General features: G+C 38.3%; 1 protein-coding gene across 1 annotated transcript in view; it reads left to right on the plus strand.

Moving 5' to 3' along the window:
* Positions 1-1,427: 1,427 nt before the first annotated feature.
* LOC124282621 (carbohydrate sulfotransferase 15-like) overlaps positions 1,428-19,825 on the plus strand; it is a 39,963-nt gene continuing 21,565 nt past the window's right edge. Inside the window, exons 1-6 of the mRNA XM_046718649.1 lie at positions 1,428-1,495; positions 7,926-8,102; positions 11,630-11,721; positions 11,859-12,063; positions 16,373-16,501; positions 19,380-19,536. Coding sequence (XP_046574605.1) covers positions 7,970-8,102; positions 11,630-11,721; positions 11,859-12,063; positions 16,373-16,501; positions 19,380-19,536 — 716 coding nt within the window. The 5' untranslated portion in view covers positions 1,428-1,495; positions 7,926-7,969. The remainder of the gene's footprint in view (positions 1,496-7,925; positions 8,103-11,629; positions 11,722-11,858; positions 12,064-16,372; positions 16,502-19,379; positions 19,537-19,825) is intronic.

A 19,825-nucleotide genomic window follows, 5' to 3' on the forward strand; every position in this document is an offset into this window, starting at 1 on the left:
CTCAACCATATTCTCGATAGGGGCTCAATGACCGGAGGGCTGGCACGGGAACGTGTAGAAGCAGCACTTCTGAGGTTTGCATGGTCGAACAGAAAGACGAGAGTACATGGTGTTTAGTGAACCGGCAAAAACTGAACGTCGTCTACGTGTGACGTAATTTTATAGGAAGATGGCAAGGGGATTTGTATGTGTTCCTGGGCCGAGGCTGTTTCTGTGAAATAGGAAGTACTGAATCCCAGTTTGATTAATGTCATTGCCCCTGGTGTCGTTATTTATATGTATTGATCACGACAGGTTCTTGCTGGGTTGGCCAAATAGATTGTCAAGAGCAATTATTCATTAATTTGTATCTTTATGGTTGCGGTCCAATGTTCCAATTTGATGAATAGTTTAAGTGCCGATCAATTTAGCTTCGAAAATATAGGCCCAGTCGAATGAAAATCTGATGTTTCTTCATACAGCGGGGGCGGTGGGGTAGCCTAGTGGTTAAAGCGTTGGCTCGTCACGCCGAAGTGAAATGCAATGTTACAGAAAAAATGCATGAAATATCAGCGTCAGAGAACCGTACAGGGTCCCGTGAACATCCGGCATAGAATTTGTCCTCAGCGTGACTCAGTGTTCAGGCTCCCAGAGTTGGGACTGATGTCATCGTATCGTATCGTCACATGGCTGGAATATTATTAAACAACGACGAAAAGAAAACATCCCAAACGCAATGCGTCTGCAAAATGCGGAAATACTTATGAATGCACTTAAACAAAGACTAAGGATGCGCATGCTCAATCCCGATTCAAAATCAGAATGGAGTGTTGTTACCGTTAGTGTTAGAGAACCTGTAATTAAAACCTGAAATGTACATTAGAATTATTAAGATAAAATGTTTAAATTGAGAAATATTTAATAAATAAGGGTGACATATGTTGCAGGTTGCTTACAATACGCGATACTCATCCGTATCACCACCAATCCATCCCCAGCTTTCATAAGTGCAATAGGGGCGGTGGGGTAGCCTAGTGGTTAAAGCGTTGGCTCGTCACGCCGAAGACCCGGGTTCGAATCCCCACATGGGTACAATGTGTGAAGCCCATTTCTGGTGTCCCCCGCCGTGATGTTGCTGGAATATTGCTAAAAGCGGCGTAAAACTAAACTCAGTCAGTCAGTCAGTCATATGTAGCGATGGGGTTGTGTTGGTTACAACAGAGACCATATGATAGATCTATTATGGTCTCTGGTTACAAACATTTAATGTTAATTTTAACAATGTTCTGTGTCATAGACGAAATAGAGAAATCCCTTGTGCTTTAAATGAGTTGGGTTCTACCCCGGAGGAAAGGGAAATATCAACAAGATAGCTCTTTCTAAAGTTTCGTGCCTTTAGGAAATGTTATTAGTGGTAATCCAATTTCGCACGCTTATCTCCCTTTGGTGGAAAGAAGACACGGAAAACCTGCTCAAACGAAAACAAACATTTGTGGTTCATAGTTGGGGTGTATTGGTATGTTGAATTTTACTCGTGCTACGCAAAAGCTTTTTGGATGTGTGTTAATGTAGTGCATTTTAGAAGCATTTTATAAAATAATGCACTAAACGCTTGTTATGATACATTGATAGGCAGAGCGGTGCAATGAAATGAATCCGATCGATGGTCACAGTCCATAACTTCTTTGAGTGGCTGTTTTAGAGGTTGGAGAGTCAGATATGGACAATAATTGACAATATGGATGAGCAACTTTTTATTCAGGCGGTGCGACAGGCGGTGCGACATGGTTTATTCAGGAACTGATAATAGATATACAATATGTTGTGGTAATAGATATGTACAATCACAGACCATATTAAATGGTCTCTGGTACAATTTATCTAGCCGACAGAGCTATACCATGGGCAGATCCAGGAATTTTGAAAGGAGGGGGTTCAAGGGGTTAGAACCCCCTGAACCTCCCATAGGCTCCGCCAACGCAAAAAAAAATCTTCGATGTGATCTTAAGTCATTTTCAAAAAAGAGGGGGGTCCGACCCCCCTCCCCCCTTCTGGATCCGCCAATGTATAACGTTAGATTATTTGATTTTTTCAATGATACTGTCTTTTGTTTACAAAACTTCACAACTTTTAAGAATCGACTTTTTGAAATAAATATCTGAAACCCATTTCTGGTGTCCCCTGCCGTGATATTGATGGAATATTGCTAAAAGCGGCGTAAAACCATACTCACTGTGATTTATGTATGTTCATATGTTAGTGAAGTATTTTAGCTAAGTGTGTTAAGTGAGAAAACAACAAGTGAGTCTGAAAATCCAAAAGATACTTATAGTACCAAATGCTAAATATTTTATTGAGACTATGCCAGCCATTCAATCACTCTGACATTTTCCTTGTAACTTTCTCAGCTTGTTCCCCAGTGAACAAGATCATTGTCATTTTTAAATGTGTTCATTTTGTTGATGACATGCTGAATATTTTCAGGAATGTCAAAATATTTCAGAGTATTTATACTTCAAACCAAAGAAGGGACGGTGGGGTAGCCTAATGGTTAAAGCATCCTCTAGTCATGCTGAAGACCCAGGTTCGATTCCCCACATGGGTACAATTCGATTCCCCACATGGGTACAATGTGATTCCCCACATGGGTACAATGTGTGAAGCCCATTTCTATTGTCCCCAGCTGTGATATTGCTGGAATATTCCTAAAAGCGGTGTAAACCATGCACACTCACTTACTGCAGACAGTGTTCAGACATCTTACACTCAATAAATCGTTGCATTACTGTCGCTGACAGTTTTCTTTTAAAATTATGACTATGAACTTGTTGTCGTATGTTTTATAAAAGCACAACAACTTCATGATTCCATGCAACATAAGTTAGATTTTCCTTGTAGTCCTCAAACTTTTCAAAGCCTACTATAAGCAGGACGACAAACTCCACCATCGCAGCTTTGTTGTGGTATAGGATGATCTGTCACATACTGCAGCTGCAGTGCACGCATTCCTGAAGGTCATCCTTCCTATAAACTCAAATGTCTGGATCCAGAATTGAAGACTATTCATTACTGGACTGGAGAAGTCAATACCGCAACAACCAAATGTTCTTCACGACCGCAAACCATCTTGAGATGTTTGGGACTCGGAAAAAATGCACGTTGGAATTAGTTTGAGGTAGGGCACGGTAAGGGGCCGTGCGATGGACTCGGAGGAACCACAAATAGAATGGCAGATGAAGCAGTGAGAAGTAGACCAGCAGTTACAGGATGCAATGGATTTCATGAAATGGGCTGAAAACTCAACAATGAAAGATGTTCAGTTTCTGTATGTCTCTTCAACAGACTGTCAAAGGGAACAGGCTGTACAAGCATCAAGACCAGTGAAGGTCCTCAAAGGAACATTTGCTGTTCATTCTGTCACAGGTCTCGGCAGTAGCAGTCTGTAGCGTCAGTTGGTACTGCGAGATCTGTTTGGATGGAGACATATGTTCATCCTGGAGAAAGGAATGCCTCGTGACTGGTGCTGTTCAAAATAATGCAGTGGAGACTCAGAGGAATAATGCAGAGAGGAATGCAGCAGAGTCAAGGGCACCCGTGATCACCCAGTCTCTGCACTGTGAGTTCAGCATGACGACTTCGTTGGTGCAGTATATGAGTGAAACTGGTATGTAGGAATGGTCTTAACCATCAATGATGAAGATGGAGAGATGGAGATCAGCTTTCTCCTAAGAAAGTAGAATATGTTTCAATGGCCAAACAGAGAGGATGTCATTTGGGTTTGAAAGGACGATGTCCTCTGCAAACTTGATGCCCCCTTTCCTAGTGGCAAGTCAAAGAGAATGCTGAAGATAAGGGTGTCAGATTCTACCCTCATAACATCCACTTTTGAGGCAAGATTTGCATCAATGTAATGTACGTTACACAGACAGTAAGGCATAGCTGCTTGTTGTCTTTTTCAAGGTTTAAGACATTCATTTGTTTACCGTTGTTGTTTATCATTGATTGAAAAGGACTATTTTGTATTAGTTTAATCAATATGGGTAGGTATCATTGACCAAATTCATTTTTGAAATTTTTGAGTTTTAGTAATAATGTATGTTACTGATTACATTGGATTGAAAAGTGAAAGTTGCATTTGTTTAGATAAGACGATTGACCTTTGACCATTGCCATTAAAGACACAAATGGTTTTCTAAAATAGAACAATGAATTTGGTTTGATGCAACCCTTCGTTATTTCTTAAGTCAAAAAACATTTATAAGGTTTTATTAAATGGAAATGAACAAATGTGTCAATAAAAAGCACATGATTTCAACTGATCTTGGTGTTTTTCATATACCTCTTGTTGTTTTCAAAATCATTCCTCTTTTGTTTTGTACATATATTATAATAAGAAACATTATTTCCAAAGGTGTATGTATAAATAGAATAGTTAAAAAGCACAAATCCTTCAATAGGAACCCAAATCACATACATTTCAGGAGCAGTTTATGTGGTATTTACGTCCCAAATGAGATGCTAAGTGACAAAAAAATTGAAAGCGAGTTATATCCTGTTCCTTTTGGGAAATGTTACATTAGGTATTGAATATTTTGAAAATGAAAGACTCTTTATCATAAATAACCTTTGGTTTTTCTAAGGCTGCATATATCAATTGCAACGATTTATTGAGAATGAGTGCTTAATGACAAGTATAATACCATAATATAAACCTTCCTTTGTGATGGCGAGCACACAACATGCTGACCTTTGGCTTTGTTCTTCTTCCTACAAATAAAACCCAACACGACTTGGCAATTATTTGAAAATATCAACTTTTCCCAATGGTCGTTATTTGTTCATTACTTTCTTTTCTGACACAATTTCATATGCTTTTGTTAGTTTACATTATGCTAAAAAAATCTTCCAGGCATGTCTAAATGGTTCAATTCATTCTGGGCGGTGGGGTAGCCTAGTGGTTAAAGCGTTGGCTCGTCACGCCAAAGAACGAGGTTTGAATCCCCACATGGGTACAATGTGTGAAGCCCATTTCTGGTGTCCCCCGCTGTGATGTTGCTGGAATATTGCTAAAAGCGGCGTAAAACCAAACTCAGTCAGTCAATTCATTCTTGTTTTCTCTGGACCGTCTTTTCACAGTAAGTTTCCCTGATGTATCAATAGTTTTGTTGGTAATTTCTGGTAAAGTTGCCTTTCTGTTCTCTTTTACGGCCTTTGAAAGTTTAGTAACATTTCTGATGCCAAAAGATTTTTGATGCCAACTTTGTCCCCAGTTTTCAACTGAACACACTCGTCAATATAATCTGATAATGACTGTTGCCCTAGGTATGCCAGATATTCTTGCCAACTATGAATGATACCCGATATGTTTAAAAGCTTTTAGGGGTGGTGGCGAAGCCTAGTGGTTAAAGCATTTACTCGTCACGCCAAAGGCCTGGGTTCGATTCCCCACGTGGGTACATTGTGTGAAGCCCATTTCTGGTGTCCCCTGCCATGATATTGCTGGAATATTGCAAAAAGCAGCGTAAAACCCAACTCACTCACACTTAAATGCTTTTATAACTAGGTCTTGTTTAATCTGATCTCAATTTTGCTGATGTGCAACTATCATGATGGTTCAATAACTAGGCCCACCAGACAACATTAGCTGACTGGCTGGCTGTGATATTACTGGAATATTGTTAAAAGCAGCATAAAACTAAGCTCACTCACTCTTATTGAAATTTTTCTTGATTAGTGTAGCTTGGCTAACTAGAGATTGTTTATGTTCATCATTTAGCGTTACTAGGTAGTAAGGGAATTCCAAATTATACTTGCCAGGCTGGCATATTAGAACCCTTTTTTTCATAGGATGTGTTATACGATGTTCTCCGTACATTTTCCAAAGTATAAACATAAATGAATACTAGTACAGATACAGATGACAGGCTGAAGCTATTCATGTCATGATTTACATTTTACACATATCATTAAAGGGGAAGTGTACGTGAATAAATCACATTTATTCTTCTGTGAATCAAGTGTAAAATCTGAGATTGGCTTTGTTTACATTTCAAACAAGTGGTCCTTTCCCAGTGCGACATCTGATATATTTCGTTCGATTTCACATACATGTGACGTGATTTTATAAACACTCTGTAAAATGGCTGAAAATTCACTTTGACTTTAATTGTGTTTGCAAGCGTATTTTCCAAAACATTCTCAGCGATTCTCGGTTCATCGACAATGTTTCAGAACGAGCATTAGTGATTTGATCATACAACAACAAAACTACTGCTGATCACAATGATAGGTCTTTTTCTTTTAAATTCAATTCTCCCAGTAAAATTTGACATTTGAATTAAGACACGCAAAACGCAGTGAATGGTGATGTAGTAATGTGTCAAAACTGGCGAGATATACACGATGCATGTAATTTTCAGTATATTTGATCTACAATGAGCGGATGATATAGAAAAACGAATTTCAAACAGAGTTCAAAAGTGCAAATTGCATTTATTTTCGTGATGTACATGGATATGGTATCGATATCAAAGTGAAGGTGGAAGAGGAGGGACATATTGTACGATTTAAGTAGGAATTTTAGTAATAAACGTAGAATGCCGGCACATTCGCAGATGGCAAGCTAGATGTAGTGCACATTTTAGTTTTTGTGAAAAAGGATACCGTTGAAAAGGTGACCGACACAGGTTGAATGTTATACAATTTGGTTATGTGGTAACACATTTAGTACAATGTATACGTTTTTTCAAACTGCAACGTCATTACAGTGTAGAACTGATGACATAGCCAGCTGACGGCCAGGCAACAGGTGGATTAAAACAGTAGCCTGCGCATCGAGACACAAGAACCGCACCTATAGCTGCACCACGTGAAATGGGTCTAATAAGGTCTAACGACGTCATTCGTTTATCATTTGGGCACCAATGACGTCATTTCCAAGGGACATAAGCCATGGTGTGTTTATTGTGGACACAGAACTTCCGGTAAATGTTGAAAATATGAATTGATATAACGCAAAAAATAATTTAGTTACTTTTGATATATGTACGGGTTTGGATATAAAACTATTTGACAAACATTTTTCATGATGAAAAAGTGCAAGACAAAAAGGTTTATTTTCGTGTACACTTGCCCTTTAACTTAATAAATATCAGAAGATATTATATCCAATTATATGACATGAAAGATTTTTTTGAGTGGTTCAGAATACAGGATATGCTTTGTACATTTCCCAAAGTATAAACATATAGGAATACTAAAATAGATACAGATGACATGCTGAAGCTATTTGTGACATGATATACACATATCAGAAGATATATCCAATTTTATGACATGAATACTTGAGAGATTTTTTGGGTGGATCAGAATACAGCACAATCATAGAATATATTGCAGGGATTTACAGGATGTGAATTCCTGCATCATATACACAAAAAAATTGAAAACGGACGCAACAAAATTAATTAGTGCATCAACAGGGGAACAGAAAAAATCCAAATACTTTTTTTTAAATGTCGACCAAGTAACAAGTATTCTACTAGCCGGGTTATGGTATCATTTGCAATTTAATTACTGTAACAATGTGATGATCATGTTACACAATACAATAACAGTAAGTGAATTACAACAACATTGCAACATAGTATTAATAATAATATTTAAGTGTCTGGGACCCCCATTTTGTAGGGTAGGACCCCTGAAAATTAAGAGTAAGAGTCCCATGGACCCTCAAATACAAGACTCAAGGTAAATCCTTGTATTGGACATATTGGAAAACTTGGTAAATAATACTTTTTGAAAATCAATATGTAATAATGATAATTGAAACATGATGTGGATACATTCCATGGTACTCGTCCCATGTATCCTATCATAGGTTTTCGAATTATCATTATCATATGCGTGATACTCACATTGTATAATGATTGTGATTTTTATTGCAGAAGCCAGTAAACATGCTGGCTGTCCTTGGGCCATTCACAGGATCATGGTTTCATGCCACATGGGCCGGTGTCTTCAAGGCATCTTCTTGGTGACTGGGGTCCTGTCTATCGTCTCAATCCTCTACGTCAACAACATAATATCCCATGGTGTAACTATCAGGCCCACACAGATTGCAGGTCAGTTGGTGAAGTGAGCGAGTTGAGACACAAGGGAGATAACTCTGCACAGCAAATTGAAAGATTAGGATGTCTAAACCACAGGGGCTTGTATTGCTGAAAATAATACGTCTTAAGTCCAACAGTCGTTCCCAGATAGCCATCTACAGAGAAATAAGTATTTAATACAATCCCCTCTGGTCTAAACAGATGACGCAAGTTGTTGTTTTTGAATAATAGTCTCCGTTTATGAAAGATGCAGTTGTATGAAAGATTATGACTTCAACAGTGTTTTAGGACAAGCTTAAAGGAGATGCTCATCTTTCTGCTTTGGCTTAATATGTCGGAGGGATGATGCACAGTAAATTGTCATTTCTGAATCATACTTTTACCCCAAAACCCACCAAATTATATATGTGCCTGATAGTAAATGTCCAACAACCCTTCCCTTCATTTCATGAAGACAAACATGTGCCTGATAGTAAATGTCCAACAAGCTTGGCCCTTCCGCCATTTCATGAAGACAAACATGTGCCTGATAGTAAATGTCCAACAACCCTTCCTGTCACAGACAAAACTCATTTCCAAACATGTGCCTGATAGTAAATGTCCAACAACCCTTCCCTTCATTTCATGAAGACAAACATGTGCCTGATAGTAAATGTCCAACAACCCTTCCCTTCATTTCATGAAGACAAACATGTGCCTGATAGTAAATGTCCAACAACCCTTCCCTTCATTTCATGAAGACAAACATGTGCCTGATAGTAAGCATGTCCAACAACCCTTCCCCTTCATTTCATGATGAAGACAAACATGTGCCTGATAGTAAATGTCCAACAACCCTTCCCTTCATTTCATGAAGACAAACATGTGCCTGATAGTAAATGTCCAACAACCCTTCCCTTCATTTCATGAAGACAAACATGTGCCTGATAGTAAATGTCCAACAACCCTTCCCTTCATTTCATGAAGACAAACATGTGCCTGATAGTAAATGTCCAACAACCCTTCCCTTCATTTCATGAAGACAAACATGTGCCTGATAGTAAATGTCCAACAACCCTTCCCTTCATTTCATGAAGACAAAAAGTACAGACTCATGCATTATTAGCAGGCTTGCTTGTCTCTGCTTTTAGGTGTGCTTTCACTTGTTTCAGTTTTTGGAGAATACCTTGCTTGACTTCTTGGTCACCAGGTATTTCGATTGTAAAACGAGCACATCGCTTACTGGATCCATCTTGTGAGGAAATCAGTATGGTCAGCCAGATAATGAGAGATGTCAAGTTTATTCTGATAGTAGGAGTCAATGAAGTATGATCTGACCCACAAGTTAGCATACTAAAACTAAACAAGGTTCATTTCAGGCTTTTGGGGTTTGGGTTTTGAAAAGTACAGAATGTTATGTTATTACTGCATTTTAGAGAATCTTTGTTATTTTAAAGAATTTAGGACATCAAAGGTTTACTATAGAAGATACTAGTAATTAAATTTGCCTACTTGATGTGTTGATAATAATAACAAGGAACCAAGCCAATATCACCCCTCTGGGGGGAATCAGGCATACTGTAAAACATGGAGTGGAGTCTTGGAGTGGGCCGGAGTCTTGGAGTGGAGTCTCGGAATGGAGTCTAAATGTAAATATTTAGGTGACCGAGTTTGTTTTGTTTTGATCATAAGGGTAGCTATACAAGCACATTCATTTCACATCTGTAGCTGGTTGGTGTTATCAGTTTTATCAGAAGACAGGAGGCATTTTGTATACACGTATCAATTAGCCCTGTCAACTCCAGAAATATCATTCTGTAACAGTACCACGCTGCCACCAAGAAGAAAAATGTATATGAATAGATGGAAGGATGGATGAATGGATGGATGGAGAAGCATGTAAATTATTTACAACCTGTAAACAAAATATTAATAATGGCATTATTTATTAGCCCAAAACGACACATATAACATTGTCACATGTAAATTCAAATTTGAGTAGAGGAAGCGGCAGTAAGGGAAAAGGTACATATATTAGGTCTATGCTAAGACATACTAATCATCAGGGAATATAATAGTTATTATTGCATGAATTATTTATTTCTTACTTGACAAAGAATTGATTACATAAGATACATAGCACTATGTTATTCAAGAACTAGATTTATTGTCAGTGATGGCAAAAGTAACTGTTCCTAAGTCATAATTGTTTTGCTTTTTGTTCAGAAATAGCCATCTCTCTACATCCTTGAACTTACAAACAAAAAGCAAAAATAAATGCAGCAGAATATTTTGCAAGCTGATTATTAGTGAGTTTCATCAGCTCTCAATGGCTTCGAAAATCTTGACTTTCTGTCGGGTTATGTATGGGCAGTCCACTGGAATGTGACAGATTAGAGGAAACACATTACTGATACGATCTGCCCTCAGAATATCAGAGAGCTTAAGGAATGCTACTGATGATTGCCATGTAAACATTTTTACAATCTCGATTACGTTGCTGTCTACAAATGAAAGTATAATTGCACAGAGTTCGAATTTGTGACGATTTATTAATAAGTTTGGAGTAAACTGACAAGCATTAACAAACATTTCTACGAGAGCTGTAAAAAAGAAAGACTAATCTCTAAGATGAGTAAGATAAGATATTTACTTTTGAAACTGGTGATTCCGGAAGTATAAACGACAACTGGGAAGAACCATTAATGGCATATTCTAGACAGTAATCAGTGTTTACAGAAGTGACAAGTGCACTTATACTCCATGCTCCAGACTCCACTCCAAGACTCCACTCCAAGGCTCCGCTCCAAGACTCCACTCCATATTTTACAGTATGCTGGGGGGGGGGGGAATCAAGAGTTCCACTCAGTGTCAAGAGTTAAATCAGTGTACAACCGGCACAGCTGGGGGGTCAGGGGAGTGGAGGAGGGCATCAGTTTCACTGACTGCCTGGGAAGAAAGTGAAATATGATTCTGAAACCCTGAATGAAGCTTTAACTTTAACTTCCACTCAGAGGTCTGTTTCTATGGAGACGCACCTCCTCTGGCCTCCTGACTGATACAGTGGCAAATTCAAATCTGGATTTCAAAAAGAGATTATATATTTTTAAAATGCAGGTTTTGTACACTGTCTGCATCAACACTTTTTGCAGTGTGTCTTCATAACATACTTGTTTACACTATGGCTCTATTTCATCAAGAACTGGTAAGTCAATTTTGTGATATTCCATGGAATGTACTTGAATACTGCATTGCTTTGCATTGAAAGACAGCTTTGGCAAGGCAGGAGGCCACACCCCTTCTGTGTATAGGTTTGAACCCCGGCCTTTAAATGCTTTTAGTCGTGATGGGGTAGCCTAGTGGTTAAAGTAATCGCTCCTCACACCGAAGATCCGGGTTCTATTCCCCACATGAGTACATTGTGTGAAGCCAATTTGTGGTGTTCCCCGCCGTGGTATTGCTGGAATATTGCTAAAACTGGCGTAGAACCCAACTCACTCACTCACTATTACCATCTACACTCAGACTAGCTGATACATTGAGTCTGTATGTTTCTGCAGATTCTAGGTCCAAGACGTCACAGGACAGTGATAGCTGCGAGCGATGTCTGAGACCGGTGTCAAGAGATGGGGTGGAGGACCTCTTCTGCATGGTGAGAGAGAGAAATGACCAATGACCACCGCTTACAGTTAAATGAGTAAAAGACCATTTGTTTTCAAACACTATTTAATCTTCCTAGTCTCATGGCAGACATGAAAACAAGTTTTCCTTACACAAGTTCTGTTTCAGGACCGACCTAATTACTTGAAACAGCTGAAGAACCCATGCTGGTTTGAGAAATCCAAGCTTCGATGTTTGCCATACTTTCATATCCTGGGCTGTGCCAAGTGTGCTACGACTGACTTGAGCAGACGCATCACCCTCCATCCAGACATCATAAACCCTGATGCACCGTTTGATAAGGAAGCCTTATGGTGGACTTGGAGGAAATATGGTATTCTTTCACGTTCAGTCGAGAAAGAAATTCCAGGGATACAAAACACAATAAGTTCGTAATTAACAGAATTAATTTCTCTTAATCCTGGTGCCTGGCAACTCTGGACATTTTGTAGAAAATCAGTTTCAGTTTACACACAGGGCTATGGTGGAACATGTTTTCTCTGGTTTGTCCTTGGCAATGGTTATTGGGTCCTTTGATGGTTGTTGGGTTCAAATAACATCAATTATGTTTCAGAACCTGAACTTGAAATAATGTTTGAGGTAAGTCCATACACATTAAAGTGTTTAATGGACCAGTCAATCGACCAGCGATGTTTGGTTTTCACTGCAATCTCAATGAAATCAGACATTTTTCTGCAGTGTAATGCCAGAGTGAAAATGTGACATACCTTACATAGTGGTAATACCCGAGGCAGCTTGTAAGCAAAACCTTGTAGAAGTATCGTACTGAAGTGCATAGAGGTATCGAAGTGATGTGCATAGAGGTATTGAACTAAAGTGAATAAATGTATTGTATTGAAGTGCATAGAGGCATCGTACTGAAGTGCAGAGAAGTGTATAGACGTATTTTACTGAAGTGCACAGACGTATTGTACAGAAGTGCATAGACGTATTGTACAGAAGTGCATAGAGGTATTGTACTGAAGTGCATAGAGCTATTGAACTGAAGTGCATATAAATATTGTACTCAAGTGCATAGAGGTATTGTACTTAAGTGTGTAAAAGTGTCATACTGAAGCGCACAGAGGTTTCGTCCTGAAATGCATAGAGGCATTGTCCTGAAGTGCATAGAGGTATTGTACTGAAGTGTGTAGAGGTATTGTACTGAAGTGTATAGAGGTATTGTACTGAAGTGTGTAGAGGTATTGTACTCAAGTGTACTGAAGTGTATAGAGGTATTGTACTGAAGTGTCTAGAAGGTATTTTACTGAAGTGCATAGAGGTATTCTACTGAAGTGCATAGAGGTATCGTACTGAAGTGCATAGAGGTATTGTACTGAAGTGTGTAGAGGTATTGTACTGAAGTGTGTAGAGGTATTGTACTGAAGTGCATAGAGGTATTGTACTGAAGTGTGTAGAGGTATTGTACTGAAGTGCATAGAGGTATTGTACTGAAGTGCATAGAGGTATTGTACTGAAGTGCATAGAGGAATCATACTGAAGTGCATAGAGGTATTGTACTGAAGTGTATAGAGGAATCATACTGAAGTGTATAGAGGGTATTGTACTGAAGTGTGTTGAGTATCATACTGAAGTGTGCAGAGGTATTGTACTGAAGTGCATAGAGGTATCATACTGAAGTCCATAGAGGTATCATACTGAAGTGCATAGAGGTATCATACTGAAGTGTATAGAGGTATCATACTGAAGTGCATAGAGAGGTATCATACTGAAGTGCATAGAGGTATTGTACTGAAGTGTATAGAGGTATCATACTGAAGTGTGTAGAGATATTGTATCATACTGAAGTGCATAGAGGTGTCATACTGAAGTGCATAGAGGTATTCTACTGAAGTCCATAGAGGTATTCTACTGAAGTGCATAGAGGAATCATACTGAAGTGCATAGAGGTATCATACTGAAGTGGATAGAGGAATCATACTGAAGTGGATAGAGGTATTGTACTGAAGTGGATAGAGGTATCATACTGAAGTGCATAGAGGTATTCTACTGAAGTGCATAGAGGTATTGTACTGAAGTGCATAGAGGTATTCTACTGAAGTCCATAGAGGTATTCTACTGAAGTGCATAGAGGAATCATACTGAAGTGCATAGAAGTATCATACTGAAGTGCATAGAGGAATCATACTGAAGTGCATAGAGGTATTGTACTGAAGTGGATAGAGGAATCATACTGAAGTGCATAGAGGTATTCTACTGAAGTCCATAGAGGTATTGTACTGAAGTGCATAGAGGTATCGTACTGAAGTGCATAGAGGTATTGTACTGAAGTGTGTAGAGGTATTGTACTGAAGTGCATAGAGGTATTGTACTGAAGTGCATAGAGGTATTGTACTGAAGTGTGTAGAGGTATTGTACTGAAGTGCATAGAGGTATTGTACTGAAGTGCATAGAGGTATCGTACTGAAGTGTGTAGAGGTATTGTACTGAAGTGTAGAGGTATTGTACTGAAGTGTATAGAGGTATTGTACTGAAGTGCATAGAGGAATCATACTGAAGTGTATAGAGGTATTGTACTGAAGTGCATAGAGGTATTCTACTGAAGTGCATAGAGGAATCATACTGAAGTGTATAGAAGTATCATACTGAAGTGCATAGAGGAATCATACTGAAGTGCATAGAGGTATCATACTGAAGTGCATAGAGGAATCATACTGAAGTGCATAGAGGTATCATACTGAAGTGCATAGAGGAATCATACTGAAGTGCATAGAGGAATTCTACTGAAGTGCATAGAGGTATTGTACTGAAGTGCATAGAGGTATTGTACTGAAGTGCATAGAGGTATCATACTGAAGTGTATAGAGGTATTGTACTGAAGTGCATAGAGGAATCATACTGAAGTGCATAGAGGAATCATACTGAAGTGCATAGAGGTATCATACTGAAGTGCATAGAGGAATCATACTGAAGTGCATAGAGGAATCATACTGAAGTGTATAGAGGTATTGTACTGAAGTGCATAGAGGTATCATACTGAAGTGCATAGAGGTATCGTACTGAAGTGTGTAGAGATATTGTACTGAAGTGTGTAGAGGTATTGTACTGAAGTGCATAGAGGTATTGTACTGAAGTGTGTAGAGGTATTGTACTGAAGTGTGTAGAGGTATTGTACTGAAGTGCATAGAGGTATTGTACTGAAGTGCATAGAGGTATTGTACTGAAGTGTGTAGAGGTATTGTACTGAAGTGCATAGAGGTATTTTGCTGAAGTGTGTAGAGGTATTGTACTGAAGTGCATAGAGGTATTGTACTGAAGTGCATAGAGGTATTTTACTGAAGTGTGTAGAGGTATTGTACTGAAGTGCATAGAGGTATTGTACTGAAGTGCATAGAGGTATCGTACTGAAGAGTGTAGAGGTATTGTACTGAAGTGTGTAGAGGTATTGTACTGAAGTGCATAGAACATTGTTCTGAAGTGCATAGAGGTATTGTACTGAAGTGTGTAGAGGTATTGTACTGAAGTGCATAGAGGTATTTTGCTGAAGTGTGTAGAGGTATTGTACTTGAAGTGCATAGAGGTATTGTACTGAAGTGCATAGAGGTATCGTACTGAAGTGTGTAACAGAGTCATATTGTACTGAAGTGTGTAGAGGTATGGGGTACTTGGTGAGTAAAGCGTTGGCATAGAGGTATCATGGGTCCTGAAATGCTGGTGTTTTTCTGGAATATTTAAAGCGGCGTAAAAGCCCTCAGAAGTCGGTCATTCCTTTGAGCATGGCAATGTTATTTTCAGTTGAGGTTGGGATGGGATGGGAGTATGTCTAAATTTATATTATACATCAGACTATATAACTGCTTCTCTTTTCATATGCTTTACAAAGTTTTACTTCTAGAAAGTGACTAATTTATTAAATGAATTTTAGATGATCTCGTAACCAATTTTGGGCAAATAAAGTCATTGTGAGTAAAGATGTTAATTTTCTTTCTTGAGGTTTAATCATTTATTTGAGTTGTACAGGGCTCCAGATAAGGGCCATATTGGTGTATGTACGGATAAAATATATGCAGGATAAGGTAGGAAATAATTTAGAAATGTAGCAGATACTCACAGCAATGGTGTATGGTCTTAGAATCATTTACAGATGTATTTATCTGAAAAAGTTTTGTTTTATTGTTTTTTCTACCTGTTTATACAAGAGTAGCAATGTTGTGGTGCATATATGAAATGAAACACAAGCTTACTGATACTCCATTAAATTCCATTCTGTACTCTAAATGTACTCTTTAAGTTTTTCCAGTACTCCTATGCTGAAAAAATAAGGAGTACGTACTCCTGATGTTGAAAAATTATCTGGAGCCCTGGTTGTATTTAAGGAATTGAAGTATCTATGAAATAGAAGAAGTTTATCCATAAATGTTGTCAATAGGTTCAATCATTGTTTAGTTAAATACTTGTCAGAAATCTAAAAAGAAATCTGTTTGAATTATGGTTAATAAGTGAGTGAGTGAGTGAGTGAGTTGGGTATTACTCCACTTTTAGCAATATTCTAGCAATATCATGGCGGGTGACACCAGAAATGGGCTTCACACTTTGTACCCATGTGGGGATTCAGATGGGAAAGGGCTTTACTTGTCATTAATAATTTCATAACTAACTGTTATGGTAACTTGGTTTTACAGGATATGTTGGTTACTCCCATGCACGGATACGTAAATTTAGACAGTATGTCAAAATATTTGACCCACTGGCTCACAAGCTGCAGACATCGATGAAGAGAAAAGAACAGAATTATTCCCACTTCATCACAAGTAAGTAGTCATTGATTTGGTTGTTTTTGTTATTGTTTAACGCAGCACTCACCATTATTCCAGCCATATGGCAGCGATTTGTAAATAATGGAGTCTGGACCAGACAATGCCGTGATCGACATCATGAGCATCATTCTGCACAACTGGATGTAGCCATTGAGGTGCATATGGCTACTGTGAGAGAGAGTCGGCTTTTGAATCATTACTGAACCAATGCCACAAGTAAAAGACAGTTGGCTTTGTCCTGCTTGCCCAACGTTTTTGTGTGAACAATGCATCCGAAAAATGTGAAAACAAAATAAACCAGAATACCCTTAAGAGTCTGTTGTTTAGCACTCTTGGCCTTGTCTCTCATACTTGTAAATGCATTATAAAGGGGTACAGCCCCCATAATCCACCTACTGTGCTCCTAAGACCGTGAATTCATCCTTGTTATTGTAAGTCTAATTGGTTCATTTCAAAGGATAACGGAAATGAGATAGATCTGGAATGGCGATTTTTTATTTGTTTTGAAATAAATACCTAAAAACTGTATTCATGTACATTAGTTCCCATTTGCAGTGTCTACACACATGTGAATTAAATTGAATGTGAAAAAAGTCTGTGATAATAAAAAATGAGAATCCTGACATGAAATGATGCTTGCTATGAAATGAAGACTATATATTTAGTAAACGTTCCAAACATCATGATTAATCATGTGACAGCAATAAGAACCTTTACAGTTATAAAATGAAGACAATATTTAATAAACATTCCAATTTGCAATTAGAACCTTTGCAGCTACAAAATGAAGACAATATTTAGTAAACATTCCAATTTGCATTTAGAACCTTTACAGTTATAAAATGAAGACAATATTTAGTAAACATTCCAATTTGCATTTAGAACCTTTACAGTTATAAAATGAAGACAATATTTAGGAGATAAACCTAGTGTGTTTGAAAATCAGAGACATTACTGAATTAAATTGATTGGAACCTAAATTTGCTGAGGTTGGAATTGAAATATTTTAGTCGCCATCAATTCAGTAAAGCATGTCTCTGATTTTCAAACACACTAGGGTTATCTCCATTCTACCATGAACCATTTAAAATCGAACTTCCTCGCCTCATGGAAGACACTGCGTAATCCGGCATGGGACGAGAGGTAATTGAACTCATCTGTGAAGGGAGCGGTAGGTGCCGTTCAGTATTTTTTAACATTACAACATAACAATATTCTGTCCAAAGAAATCAAACTACTGTTTATTCAATACACTTATGTAATACCCGAGATCTTGGTTGTTTTTTTCATCCCAACTCCACACGACTAAAACCAGCCTATTGTTTTGTGTGCCGTGAAACTGTACCCCCTGGCCACACTATAATGGAATCGTCTGACTTACTTATTTTCTTCGAAGTAGACAGTTACGCAACAGTTTGAAATGGCGGACGAGTCAGTGTTTACATTTTGCGAAAGGTTGAAATTTGAAGTGACAGTGGGCAATACTTGACTGACTGTCGAATCTGAACCCTGCAGAATCGAAGGATAGATACTTTCCTGATCAACCTACGACCTGCAACTCATCAAAGACTGTTGATTTTTATGACCGGCCGATCATGATTTCACGTACTGCCTCCACCCCGGCATGCGACAAAAGGGTGACAGTGCTGCTGCTTAGTGTACATGCGACTAACTTGTGATTCCTTGGAACTTTGTTTTCATCGTTTGGGACTGGACTGTGTCCAAGTGTTTTTCAAAGTAGATGAACATAACAGTGACAACCTTGCAGGGAAGCTGGCAGAGAGCAGAATTATTTTGTGAACGATGCAATGGGATATGATGGAGTATGACTATGAGTGGCATAAATGTGGTGTTTTGCCAAATTTCCCATTCTAAATGGAATTAAATATACCATTTACCAGGTAGGTAAATGTTTACTAATATTTTGCTGCATATTTTGTATAGATAGGGATGTATTTTTACAAGGCTTTCTGATTTATATGTTAGATATTGTTTTGTTTATGTTTGGGGCTGTGTATTGTAATTGAGTTTGAATATTTTTATAATAGAAGGTAATATGATAGTGAGGTTCCTTCATAATTGTGTGTGTGTGTGGGGGGGGGAGGAGAATCATATAATTGTATTTTTCGAGTTTAAATAAATGTTTTATCAGCATTTCCATCACGTCTGTTCTGTTGATATTAGTCATGTTGGTGGTCAAGCTGAAGTAGTGCGGCAGTGTTCTATATGTGCGCAGTGAAGCGCAATGAAATCAAACGCATTTTTAATCCAAAAATTTCCAATTGCCTATGTGGAATATTCGAAAGTCAGCGTCAAAATCCATGGAGTTGTTGTAATGATCCACCATCATTGTGGTCAAACGGAAGTAGTTCTCACAATAAGATTTGTCAATGCGCGGTGAAGCGGCCTTACAATCAGATGAGCGTCAATCCACAATTGATGCCGTCTGATTTTTCTGAACAACCAATCAGAATCTAGTATTTTCTTGATTCATGGTAGAATTAGTAAACATTCCAATTTGCATTTAGAACCTTTTCAGCTATAAAAAGAAGACAATATTTAGTAAACATTCCAATATGCATTTAGAATTTGCAATTAGAACCTTGCAATTAGAACCGTTTCAGCTATAAAATGAAGACTATATTTACTTGACGTTCCAAAGATCATGCTGAGTCATATGACAGCAATTAGAACCGTTTTAGCTATGAAATGAAGACTTTATTTAGTTGATGTTCCAAAGATCATGCTGAATCATATGACAGCAATTAGAACCTTTATAGCAGTCCCTGGTTGATGCCTGATTCTCCATATTTTATGGAGGATGTATGACGTGACCGTCTTCAAGATATGACAATGGTTTTGTTTTTTGTAGTGGATGGGTCTCCACCAGATTTTTGGGATTTTCGAGGTTGGCCGCTGTTGCCTCAGAACCATGGCCACAGCGAACCATGTGTCTACACCCCCCAGCTGATGAAGCACATCTATGCAGACCCCAAGTTCATCCTCATCCTGAGGAACCCAACTGATAGGTAAGTATGGCGCCTCTGACAAACTTTCCTGGTATTTAGTATAAGGGGTTCAAAATCTAAGAGATACTCTCTTGTCTCCTGATGCCATGTGAGTAAGACATGTGAATTTTCTTATTGCAGCTGGAGTTGTGTCCCTTGGCTGTGCATGGATCCACTAGTATTGGGTTAGAAAATCTTTTCATGATCCTTGATTCATCAGCACCATTTACTTTAGGCTTTGTTGCCACACTACGATTACATCCTGTGTAGTTCAATCAAACACTGTTGTGCTAAACCTTGATGTGTGGAA

Source organism: Haliotis rubra, unplaced genomic scaffold (genome assembly GCF_003918875.1).
Source record: "Haliotis rubra isolate DU_JTF1 unplaced genomic scaffold, ASM391887v1 Scf30, whole genome shotgun sequence".
NCBI classification, from domain to species: Eukaryota; Metazoa; Mollusca; class Gastropoda; order Lepetellida; family Haliotidae; genus Haliotis; species Haliotis rubra.